At 43.9% G+C, this 12,426-nt stretch overlaps 1 protein-coding gene across 10 annotated transcripts in view; it reads right to left on the bottom strand.

Moving 5' to 3' along the window:
- The window catches only part of CABIN1 (calcineurin binding protein 1), a 90,927-nt gene that overhangs the window by 75,605 nt on the left and 2,896 nt on the right, over window positions 1-12,426 (bottom strand). For 4 of the 10 annotated variants that reach the window (XM_070951134.1, XM_070951136.1, XM_070951141.1 and 1 more), the window contains exons 1-9: window positions 12,030-12,269; window positions 11,403-11,516; window positions 10,114-10,248; window positions 9,693-9,873; window positions 8,817-8,946; window positions 7,394-7,543; window positions 2,404-2,681; window positions 1,338-1,506; window positions 1,017-1,150 (exon numbers count right to left, since the gene is read on the bottom strand). In XM_070951134.1, coding sequence (XP_070807235.1) covers window positions 1,017-1,150; window positions 1,338-1,506; window positions 2,404-2,681; window positions 7,394-7,543; window positions 8,817-8,946; window positions 9,693-9,873; window positions 10,114-10,248; window positions 11,403-11,516; window positions 12,030-12,134 — 1,396 coding nt within the window. In that variant the 5' untranslated portion in view covers window positions 12,135-12,269. Of the gene's footprint in view, window positions 1-1,016; window positions 1,151-1,337; window positions 1,507-2,403; window positions 2,682-7,393; window positions 7,544-8,816; window positions 8,947-9,692; window positions 9,874-10,113; window positions 10,249-11,402; window positions 11,517-12,029; window positions 12,273-12,426 lie in introns of those variants that run through there. The other 6 variants (XM_070951135.1, XM_070951137.1, XM_070951138.1 and 3 more) reach the window with 3 other exon arrangements.

Raw genomic sequence — 12,426 nt, 5'->3', positions numbered from 1 at the left:
TTACTAAGATATAAAATGAAGGATGAAGTTGTAAAAGAAATGATGATTATCTGGCCTAGGAATTTTGGCCACAGCATAGAGTTAGAACAGTGGGACAAACTATGGGAAAGGAATTACAAACACGTAACAGCAGTTGCCTACAAAGAAAACCTTTATAAAATGTTTTATAGATGGCATTTGGCACCAGCGAGATTGGCCAAGATGTACCCAAATTTATCAACCAATTGTTGGAGATGTAACCATAAATCTGGAACATTCAATCATATGTGGTGGAAGTGCCCCATCAGAAGGAAGTATTGGTGTAAAATTCAAAAATGACTGGAAGAAATTACAAAGCAAAAAACAGATTTGAAACCTGAACTGTTTTTATTAAGAATACTGGACTCAAAAATGAACAAAAAACTTCAATACATTACATTACACATACTCACTGCAGCAAGAATCACATTCACAAAAAGTTGGAAACAAAACAGTGTACTCTCAGACGAAGCAGTAATTAGGAAAATTCTAGAATGCGCTGAGATGAATAAAATGACTATCGAATTGAAAGAGAGAGGATTCGAACTATTATGAAATATGGAATAAAATGTACAGTTGGCTCGAAAATAGAAATCAGAACAAGAAATGTTTAACTTAATACTGATGAAACTTGGAGTAACTGAATAACATTAAATAAAGAGATGTAAATAAATGAATATAAATGTGTAGATAAGAACAATGAATATTATAATATATGTATATATATGCGTTGGAGTAATGTGATTAGTCTATTATTGAGAAGTAAATAGAAATGATAGAATAGAGAAATACAAAAGCAAAATATGTATATCAGTACGAAATGCTGTAAAATTACCATTGACGGTATGTAATGTTAAATACATTGTCTTGATGTGTTTTGTTTTTATATATGTGTGATTGTTTTTTGGGTTGTTTTTAAAAACTTTAAAAAAAAGTGGAGGTAAATCTTTACAGGGATCTCATCTACAGAAAAAGACAAACCAGAAAAAAAATCTTACCAGATTCCATGCAGACTGTCAGGTCAAGGGACATCCTATGGGAGCCCAGGGGCTGGGAGTTCTCTTCCTTTGCTGTGCTTTGGATCTCATAGTTGTTGAATGGACCTTCTTCTTCTGGATCCAGCTTCCTCAGACTGAAAGCACACCAGAAAAGCACTGAAGAAGCAGACAGGAGAACCTGACTGCGCAGCAAAGGTAGCCAGGCGATCTGATCCACTGTTGCAAGGCTATGCCTCCCCACTGAAGCCCTCTCAACAACCTTCTACCCCCTCCCAGATTTTTTCCTAGAACCAGCACATGTTTAGGAATGGGGATGCGCACCGAGAAGGAAGGAATTTTACTAGCAGCTCCTGGAAATCGACTTTTTCTTCTTTTTTGCACTTGGTGTTCCTGACTCGAGCTGATCGTCTCTTTGCTGTTTCGCCACTCTCTTCCATGATTTTCTTCCGTTTCAACCCTTTCTTAGATTTGTCACCCCCAGAAGCATCACCTGAGAAGAGCCAAAGAGTTTTGGATTAACAAGCAGTCTCTATCAAGTTATTTTCCCTGACTTTTTTATTGACAAAATCTATGTTTCTGTGTGGGTTTCTTGTCCCCAAATTCAAGGCTGATCAGAGGTGGCCCCACAGAGACCTTGTTGCCTCCTCTCCAGCTCCAAAATCTCAAGCAGAGGAGGCGACAGCACCTGGAGCCACAGAGGGCAAGCTGAACTACCTGCTCAAGGCAGGAACCCAAACAAAACACTCCTGACAAATGGCTCTCTAGCCTCTGATTGGGCTCTGCAAACATGGCTCCAAAGTTTGCCATCACTGTCCTGGGTTCTTGGAAAAAACTCGATGCACATGAAAGCCAACATCAGGTAAAGAGCTGGCAGCTGGGATTTTGCACACACACACTTTTTGTGTATATAATAATTCCAAGATTTAAAAAAAATTACCTGAAGAAAACGTAAGATGAAGTGAGGCTGGCATGACTTGCTAATAAACCCCCATTTCTTGTAATTAACATGCTATTTTCAAGAGGTTAGAGATTTTTTTTTGATCTAGTATAGAATCTTACAGCCTGTCTATCAATCAGCTTGTTTGTGACAGTCTGGTTTATTTGCAAGCTCTTTCTGCTACAACTATATAAACTATAGCAATATAAACTTGTTATGAATTGTTGGGGGTTCGTTGCGTTTTGTATTAAATAAAATAAAATATAAAATAAAATAATAAAGTAAAGTAAAAGTAAAGATAAAATAAAATAACCCCCACTGCACTTGGAAGTGGTAGTCAAGACTAAGTGGCCATCTTTTTTCTTCTACAGCTTATTCAGTGAAGGACAGACTATTCAGCAAGGAAGGACTTCCCATTCATATGATGCCTCTTGCAAAGATCTTCCTCACCTGCAGAGTTTACCGATTCCAGTACAGTCAAACTGGGGAAGTTAGGAGTCAGTGGTGTATACGTGAGGAGTGGTTCAGTCAAAGACACTAGTGGGTTGGAACTGACAGGGCTGGGGTGAAGAACACTGATGGGGGCTAAATTTGCTTGGCTCTCCAGGTGCTGGTCCAGATCTTGGTATTCCAAGAGATCAATTCGCTTGCCCAAGCTTGGACGAGGTGGCTCACAAGTTGTGAGATGCAAGTAAGTGGCCATCAGACTGTCTCCTAGAGATTTCCACCTGCATGGAAAACAGGGAAACAAAAACATACTGTATGTGTCCCAGGATAATGCTGTGGGATCCAGCACCACAAATCATGAAGCTACTCCAATACTGTCAACGCACCTTCTTCACATTCAAAAGTGAATTGTATGAATAAATAAAATAATAAAATAAAATAAAATAAAATAAATAAAATAAAAAAATAAAATAATAAAATAAAATAAAATAAAATAAAACAACATAACATCACCACTCGCTCCTTCGCCAAGATCTTCGAACTGCTACACCCCGCCGCAGGGAGGCGGAGCCTACAAGATGAGTCCGCCCCAGGCGCCTGATGGATTCTGATAGATTCCAGATGGAGCTTGGGCCATTTCCTGAGGTTCTAGCCCAAGACTCGGTCGGGGACCTAGTGGCGGCCTGGGATCAGGCCGCTAGTGGAGCCTTAGATCAAGTCGTGCCTTTGCGGCCTCTGACCCGGTGCCAATCCCTCGCGGCTCCTTGGTTCACTGAGGAGCTGAGGGAGATGAAGCGCCGGAAAAGACACCTGGAGAGTGGAGGGCCAGTCTCGCCGAATCTGATCGAACACTGGTAAAGTCGCATATTAAGACCTACCTAGTGGCGATAAAAGCGGCGAAGTCCAATTACTTCTCCGCTCTTATTGCGTCATCAGAAAATCGTCTGGCGGCCCTGTTCAGAGTGACCCGCTCCCTGCTTCAACCGGGAGTGCGGGAGGACCCTCTGGAGGGCAGGGCTGAGGATTTCGGACAATATCTGTATGACAAAATCGCTCAGATCCGGCGGGATTTGGACTCTGACTGGGTAGATCTGGGCAGGATGACGAGGAATAGTCTTGAGAATGTTATCTGGGAAGAGTTTGACTTTGTGACTCCGGATGACGTGGACAGGATTTTGGGGAGACTTAATGTGACCACATGTTTACTGGATCTGTGTCCCTCCTGGTTAGTACTGGCTTCCTGGGAGGTTTCACGTGGCTGGCTCCAGGGAATTATCAACGTTTCGTTGAGTGAGGGTTACTTCCCTACCTTGAAAGAGGCGGTGGTGAGGCCTCTCCTCAAGAAGCCCTCCCTGGACCCGGCAGTATTGGCTAACTATCGTCCTGTCTCCAACCTTCGCTTCGTGGCGAAGGTTGTTGAGAGTGTGGTTGCACGACCGTTCCCACAATTCCTGGAGGAAACGTCCTATCTGGATCCATTCCAGTCGGGTTTCAGGCCTGGGCACAGCACGGAAACGGCATTGGTCGCGTTGGTTGATGATCTCTGGAGGGCTCGGGACAGGGGTTGCTCCTCTCTTCTGGTCCTATTAGATCTCTCAGTGGCTTTTGATACCATCAACCATGGTATCATGCTGCACCGGTTGGAAGAGTTGGGGATGGGGGGCACCGTGTTACGGTGGTTCTCCTCCTTTCTCTCCGACCGGTCGCAGTTTGTGTTGACAGGGGGGCAGAGGTCGACCTCGAAGCCTCTCATTTGTGGAGTGCCGCAAGGGTCGGTCCTCTCGCCCCTTCTGTTCAACATTTATGTGAAGCCGCTGGGCGAGATCATCCGTGGCTTTGGGGTGAGATACCACCAGTACGCTGATGACACCCAGCTGTACATCTCCACCCCAGGCCACCCCAGCGATGCCCTTGAAGTGATGACCCAGTGCCTGGAGGCTGTGCGGGTCTGGATGGGGAGGAACAGGCTCAAGCTCAACCCTTCCAAGACTGAGTGGCTGTGGTTTCCGGCATCCCGATATAGTCAGCTGACTCCATCGCTGACTATCGGGGGCGAGTCTTTGGCCCCCGTGGAGAGGGCGCACAATTTGGGTGTCCTCCTGGATACGCAGCTGTCCTTGGAGGAACATCTGACGGCTGTTGCCAGGGGGACCTTTTGTCAGGTTCGCCTGATTCGCCAGTTGCGCCCCTTTCTTGATCGGGATTCCGTGCGCACAGTCACTCATGCCCTCGTCACCTCTCGCCTGGACTACTGCAACGCTCTCTACATGGGGCTCCCCTTGAGGAGCACCCGGAGGCTCCAACTGGTCCAGAATGCGGCCGCGCGGGTAATTATGGGAGCTGCATGGTGCTCCCGCATAACACTGCTCCTGCGCAAGCTGCACTGGCTCCCAGTGGTCTTCCAGGTGCGCTTCAAGGTGTTGGTTATCACCTTTAAAGCGCTCCATGGCATAGGACCTAGTTATCTTCGAGACCGCCTTCTGCCACCGACGACCTCCCATCGACCCGTGCGCTCCCACAGAGAGGGCCTCCTCGGGGTGCCATCAGCCAAGCAATGCAGGCTGGTGACCCCCAGGGGGAGGGCCTTCTCTGTGGGGGCTCCCACCCTCTGGAATCAGTTGTCCCCAGAGATAAGGAGAATCCAAGACCTCCGTTCCTTCTGCCATGCCCTTAAAACTTACCTTTTCCAACAAGCCGGGCTGGCCTAACAAATCTTTTAAATGATTTTCAATTTGTTTGTCTTTTTAAATTTTGGGCCAAATTGAGATATTTCCTTTTAATCTGTTCTTAATGTATTTATTATGTGTTTTTATTTGGCTGTACACCGCCCTGAGTCCCTAGGGAGAAGGGCGGTATATAAATTTGAAGTAAAATAAATAAAAATAAATAACATAATATAACATAAAATAAAATAAAATAAAATAATAAAATAAAATAAAATAAAATAAAATAAAATAAAATAAAATAAAATAAAATAAAATAAAATAAAATAAAATAAAATAAAATAAAATAAAACAAAACCTATGGATCCCCAATATCAGGAGTCATTGCAGAAACAGTCCTGCATGAACTAGAACGCTGTGCATTTCAGAACTACAGATCTAAATTCTGGTGGTGCTATGTAGATGACACATTCGTCATCATCAAGAGAAATGCACTTAAAAGACTTTCTTACTATACTGAACTCCATCTTCCCAGACATGCAGTTCACAATGGAGGAAGAAACAGTTAGGCAGTTAGCATTTTGAGATGTACTTGTCAACGGACAAGAGGATGGAAGGCCTAGAAACCACAGTTTATTGCAAGGCCACCAACATTCCACAGATTCTGAATTTCAACAGCAACCATCCACTGTCACACCAAAAGTATTGTACCAGAACACTGTAAGGCAGGGTGAGAACCCACTGTAGTACCCAGCAAGCCAAACAGCTGGAGAGCAGGTACCTACTTGAACAATTCAAGCAGAATGGGTACCCACAATCATTTGTCACAAGATGTCTGTGCAACACGGTGGGGAGAGAAAGGAAGAAACAAGTTGTAAGACCAACCACATGGCACACCCTGCCATACAACAAAAACATATCAGAAGCTGTGGAACACAGCTTCCGAGATTTGCAAGTGGGCATCGCACGCTGCCCAGAGGCTACTATAGGAAGGACAAATCATGCATTGTAAAGTTTGCTTGGAGGTGAGAGATACTTCCAGTGTAATTACCAAATTCCCTGTGTGGATTGCCCTTGTGACTATGTAGGACAGACGGGGAGGAAGCTAACCACCAGATTGCAAGAACACAAGTGAGCAATCAGATGAGGAGACCCAGACTCATTGGTAGCCTCACGCTGCAATGAACAAGGACACACATTCAATTTTGCAGTTACTAAGATTGTTGGACAAGCAGGCACAAAAACAGCAAGTGATTGAAGCCTGGGAAACAGGCCCCTCGTCAGTCAACAGGAATGCTCATTTACCACCAGCCTATCAAGTACTTAGAAGGCGAGGACTGGGCAGCCCACGCAAATGATAGCCAACGACTTAGAAGTCAGCCATCAACACACCCCAATCAACATCTAAAAAGTCACAAAGAACAGGCATTATAATTACCACACACAGAACAGCACACACTCTGCTAGAGAGAAGTTCCCTGAAAATGGGCCCCAGCACGAGTCTCAAAGCTCAGTTGACAAAACCTCTAGTCCCCGTGACATACCCTGAAACAAAAACATCCTCAGCTTTTATGACATGAATAATTCATTGCCCACCTTAGAACGACCATATGCAATTAACAAAATAAAAGCAATTTTCTTTTAATTTGTTAATCCAAAATTTATGGATCATCTCACGATTAATACTCATTTATTAGTTAAGTTCCCAGGGAGAACTTTTGCTTATTTAATGTTTTCACAGGAACAAGAGTTTGGCAGAGTCTATTGCTAATTTTCTGGTAGCAGCTAAAATCCTGTAGTACACAAGTACATTTGGCTAAAAGGGTAAATTCTTTGACTGTCCTATTTGGTAATCTTAGGGTATGTATGCACACCTATTAATGTATCTACGTGCAAGGGCACACTGCCGTGTGTGTAAGGTACAAGTTTTAAGGTACAGGTCTTATGAATGAACTCCCTCTCCATCTGCTAGGATGACTACCAAGGAAGGGAGAGAAGACTAAAGAATTTTATACCATCAACCACTCCAGAACATTCCCATCCTGATGGAGAACTCTTGATTTTAATCCTTGGAGGTTCTGACAATATGTGAACGAAGATTGGGAAGGATCCAGGCAAGAGTGAGGAGATCCCTGCCTATTTGCCGTGGTGGGAGACATGATCTTCACGACACCTTTTAGGAGACTCCAGAGAAAAAGGGCATGTCTCACCCACAAAGTATTAAGTTGCAAGAACTGGTTGGGGAAGTCTTAGGAAGAAATAGCATTCAACTTGGCTTTTTATCAAAATGATGTAACTTTGTAATAAGCTGACACTGAGCAGAAACGTACGTGAACAGATAGATGGGCTGGGCAAGCTTAAGGTCTGGCTCAGTCTTCCGGGCCATCAAAGCCTGCCTTTTCCTGCGCAGCTCCAGGGCTTCCTCCAGGATTGTTTGTGTTTCTGATGCACTCACAGGCACATCACACACTGGCAGGTCACTGAAAAAGAATCAGATTTCAACAAGTAAATTATTTAGTTTTGCTGCTGTTCGAGCATCAACCAATCCCACCAGTGCCTGTCTAGGAGGATCAGCTTTAGGCAATAGTTTACAGGTGCAAATCAGCATAGTAGTCACAATCTGACACTGGTACTGAGCAGTGGCCAAAAATCTGTTACTTGCATCACTGCCAATCTCTTGCTCTTGTGCTGGTGTGTGGCCAGCCCTTCACTGCTGCTACACTTCACAAAAGCTAAACATTTCTTAAAAATGTTCAGTGTTGGCAGGAGGCTTGGAGGCTTTTAAGAAGAGATTGGACAGCCACTTGTCTGGAATGGTATAGGGTGTCCTGGTGGAGCAAGGTTTGGATTAGAAGACCTCCAAGTCCCTTCCAACTCTGTGATTTGGTTATTCTACAAACATTTATCCTGACCGTCTCCACCACTCCTGTGGTCTAGGAAAAGGAGGCAACCAGGAAAAAGGATTTAAATACACCCTGTTCACATTCATAACTACATGTATTTGGTGTGGGAATGGAGATCACAGCACAAGTTGGGGGTTGGAAGTTTGCATTCATTTTGCTGCCTTCTTAGCCAATGATGTCCTTTCCCCATAAATTAGGCTTTTGAAAACATCTCTTAACAACCCATGTCCACTGCTCTGGCTAACAGAAAGAAAGAAAAAAGTCAACCTTCCACTGCACAAGTTCTTTAGGGAGAAGAGAATTTATTCCTTTCCAGCTGAAATTTGTAGAAGACCCAAGCAAAATGCTCCAGATATTCAATTTACTGGGCCATGGATGATGCCTGGATGATTTTAATTGTATTATATTAATGGAATCTTGAAATAAAATACAGCATGAAACAGATGAATGAATTTGATGAGACGCACATGAATGAACTAGGAATGTATAATTAAATATAAAGCTATTGGTTTCTGAATCAATAAAAATTGCTTTATTTACCTACCAAATATTTTCCCTAATATCAAATTTCTGAAGTAACCAATAGCCTTTTTTTTACCTGGTACATGATTTATTTGCAAATTCACACCCAATCTATTTCTGAATTCAGACAGGATAAATATTGCAATCTTGAGCACAAATTTAATCCTCTATAGAACAGAACACACCAGACACCAATCTGCAAGGTTATAGAAAGTTTATTATAAACACTCCCTCAACCTGGCGAGCCACTTTGTCTGCCAATCTCAGGACGGTAAATTGTGACGACTTTCAGAGTAACACCAAATGTGAAAACAAGAAAGTTGTTTACCCTTTCAGAAACATCCTTAAGGAGTCCTTTCTGAGGCACGGCTGTTCCTCAAAGATCTTCTCCTTAATAACAAGTCCTTTGCTGTAACAGTTATCTCTTTCCAGCGCTTTGCAAATAAAATATAAGCACGCTGAGGATATCAACAAAGAAAGAAGACATCTGTTAATGCATTCCAGACTCCTTTGTGCTAGCTCTTTACAGAAGTTACAAAATAAACTTAGCCATATTGTTGAGATCTATGCATGGTAACCATCCTGATCCTTGACTTACAACCACAATTGAGATCAGAACTTACATTACTAAGCAATACTTTCATTAAGTGAGCCATGTCCAATTTTACAAGCTTTTTTCTTGTAATTATTAAGTAAAACCAGCTTCCCTCCTTGACTTTGCTTGTTGGAAGCCCCTTGAGAAGGTCACAAATAGCAATCACATGATCCTGGGACATGGCATCTGTCATAAATACATGATGGTTGCCAAGCACCTGAATTTTGATCATGTGACCACAGGGACACCATGACAGTTTTAAGTCACGTTTTTCAACACTTGCAAATTTGAACAAGATGTTTATGATGGTTGTCTAGATTCCCCTGAGATTGAGGAATAAAGACATAACACAATCATCTTCTGCATGAGCATCATTAGGGAGGGAGAGAAACTTTGCCATCAATCTGTCCTTTTCTAACTGTGGAATTAAGATATAAAGAAGCTTAAAAACAAAACATCATAGACATATATTAAGCATGTTTCATAACTTGGAGGCATGCATAACTGCTATGTACTGGTCCTAATCAACCCTCCTACTTGCAATTTCCAAGACTGCTTGTCTCCAACACTACAAGAAATTCTAAATTAAGAAAAGCAGGAAGGACCTACTTGTGTAGTCGCTGAGGGTGTAGAGGACAGTGATGAGGTTATCTAAACAAGGCCAATGATCTGGATTACATGCAAGCCCTTCTTCAAAAGCATGCCGTGCCAGGGGCAGACGAGTAAGCCGGAGGGCCACGTGTCCAATTTTATACCATAGGTTGACATCTGTGGAGTCAAGCAGCACAGCCTGGGAAACACAGAAGAGATTCTTCAGGTAAACTGGACTGTCAGAGGCTAGAGGTTGCCCACTGCTTGCCCCCCCCCCACCTTCCCAAGGCTCTAGGGCACTGAGCAGACGGCAGCCCAGGATTGCGGGCAGCCAACAGTTCATTTTGGTAGGGTAATTTCAGCTACCCTTTTGTAGAGAGAGGGGAGCTGAAATTAACAGTGGAAATTATTCCAGGCACTGACCCACTCAACGGCTCACCTCCAGATAGAATTCCATAGCTGTCTCAATGTCGTCTCGCTGGGCAGCCAGCTGGGCCAAGTTCTTGTAAGTTGAATACTTCAGCATCAAGCCTGGATGCTTCAACCCCTCCCTCTCATCTCCAGATGCAACTGCCTGAAAATCAGAAGGAAGTGGAGGAAAATGTTTTGTCTGTAATGATGATTTAAAAGATCACCAAATGATCTTTCATGGCTGCTTCCTGAATTCAAGATATAAAACAAGCCCTGCTATCCATTGCGGCCATGACTAAAGCCAGGAGGACTCAGCTTTCAAAGCCCCAAAGTGGATCTGAGGTTCTAGGAGGAATTCCACACACACACCAGCTTTTAAAAGGCAAGAAACCCCCTTTCTTGTTCAGACATTGGGGGAAAGACCAGGAAGAGGATGTATGGGAGTCAGGCCGAATATTGGAAAGAAATGGCATGTGGGGTTGGAGATTGTTTGATTGCTCACCAGTCCTGCTCTCCTGCTGATGAAGCTCCCTATGAATCGATCCCTATGGAAAAGGGATCCCCAAGGAGAGGCAGCAGCTCAGCGTGTTGCTGATTGTGCCTTCTGAGTGGCCCTTCCTGCTCATGGAACCAACGAAAACCATAAGCACCTCTCTCTCTGTCTCTCTTGTGTTAAAAAAATCAATAGCAAATTCAAGGTTGGCCTAGAAAGAAAAATACTCTAAAAGGAAACTGTCTCTGATCTTCCCATATAGGGAATCCCTGAAGTGGTTTCGGCCTGAAGATGCATCCAGAACCAAGCCCCCCACTTACAGATTAGTTCCCATCTATCCTTTCTGCAAACATCATTGCTAACTAGCTTCTGAAAAGGGTCCCTAATAAAGCTTTCTCTTTTTCCTAGATTTATCAATGGTTATAAAGAGATTCTTTAGATTGCAACCCACTGAGACAGGGACCCCAACTCCTGGGCTAAGGCCAAGTACCGGACCACAGCCTGTTGGGAACCAGGCCCACGAGCGGAAGACAAGCACATGTGCACAGCTCTACTTTCACAAGCAGGGCCACTCGCAGCTCCATTTGTACAAGCAGAGGCTGGGTTGTGCCCGCCACTTGCACAAATGGAGCAGTGTGTGCGCCTGCCACTCACACAGAAGCATCCCCTCTCTTCCCTCCCTCCCCCCCCCCCCCCCGCTGGGGCAAGTCAGAAAGGTTTGGGACTGCTGCACTAAGAGATCTTCAGTGGCAGTAGAGCCAAAGATACCACCTCCCACAAGAAGCTCCCCCACCACCACATCAATCAGTCCCTTCTTCACTGACTTCGCGTAACAGACGAGTCTCCAGCAGTTGGTGGTAGGCCTTGGCCGACTCTTCAAAGAGGTCATGTTTCTGAAGGTCCAGTGCTTGGTGATAGAGGGCAAAGGCTTCTGCTTCCTACAGAGCCAGAGACACAGTGCGCTTGATTAAACACCCCACTCTGAAAAAAGAACAAGGCTCCTGCAACTCTGAAATCTTAAGAAGACATTAATTTAAGCAGATTTACAAGATGCACACATGCTCAGAACAAACACACACTTCTCCGAGTCTTGCTCAGTGATGAAAGGCAATAGGGCTGTTTTGAGTGGAACTCTTTCAAGGTTTCACTCTATTTCAGAGAAGATGCCTGGGAGGTTCGGTTGCTTCTTTCAACTGCTGGGCATCTTCTGAATTTTCTTCCAGACCTCCCCCATGTTTAGCAAGAGAGCAACACAAAACTCCCCTCCAAATCACACCATACCGAGGCATGGTATGCTGTGATTCAGTGAGGCATTTGACAAAGTAGACCACAACCTATGTCTTGGTAAGTTAGAAAAATGTGGGATAGACAACATCACCATCAGATGGATTTGTAACTGGCTGACAAACCATACTCAACGAGTAGTCCTTAATGGTACTAAATGCATTTACCTGGAGGGAAGTAAGCAGTGGGATACCACAAGGTTCCGTCTTAGGCCCAGTACTCTCCAATATGTTCATAAATGACGTAGATGAGGGAATAGAAGGGGAACTCATTAAATCTGCAAATGACACTAAGTTGGCAGGAATAGCCAACACCCCAAAATACAAGCTCAGGATCCAAAAAGATCTTGACAGACTTGGGTCCTATCCAACAAAATGAAATTTAATGTGGAGAAAAGCAAGGTTTTACACCTGGGCATAAAAACCAAAGGTACAAGTACAGATTAGGCAAAACCTGGCTCAAAAACAGTGTGAGAGGGACCTTGGAGTCTTAGTGGACGATCACTTAATCATAAGTCAGCAGTGTGTGGCAGCAACCAAAAAAAGCTAATACAATACTTGTTTG

The sequence above is a fragment of the Pituophis catenifer genome, unplaced genomic scaffold (assembly GCF_029215685.1).
Source record: "Pituophis catenifer annectens isolate HBS135680 unplaced genomic scaffold, rPitCat1.0.hap2 SCAF_10, whole genome shotgun sequence".
In the NCBI taxonomy this organism is placed as follows: domain Eukaryota; kingdom Metazoa; phylum Chordata; class Lepidosauria; order Squamata; family Colubridae; genus Pituophis; species Pituophis catenifer.
The sequence above is the reverse complement of the archived record's forward strand: the minus strand, read 5'-3'. Positions and strand labels throughout refer to the sequence as shown.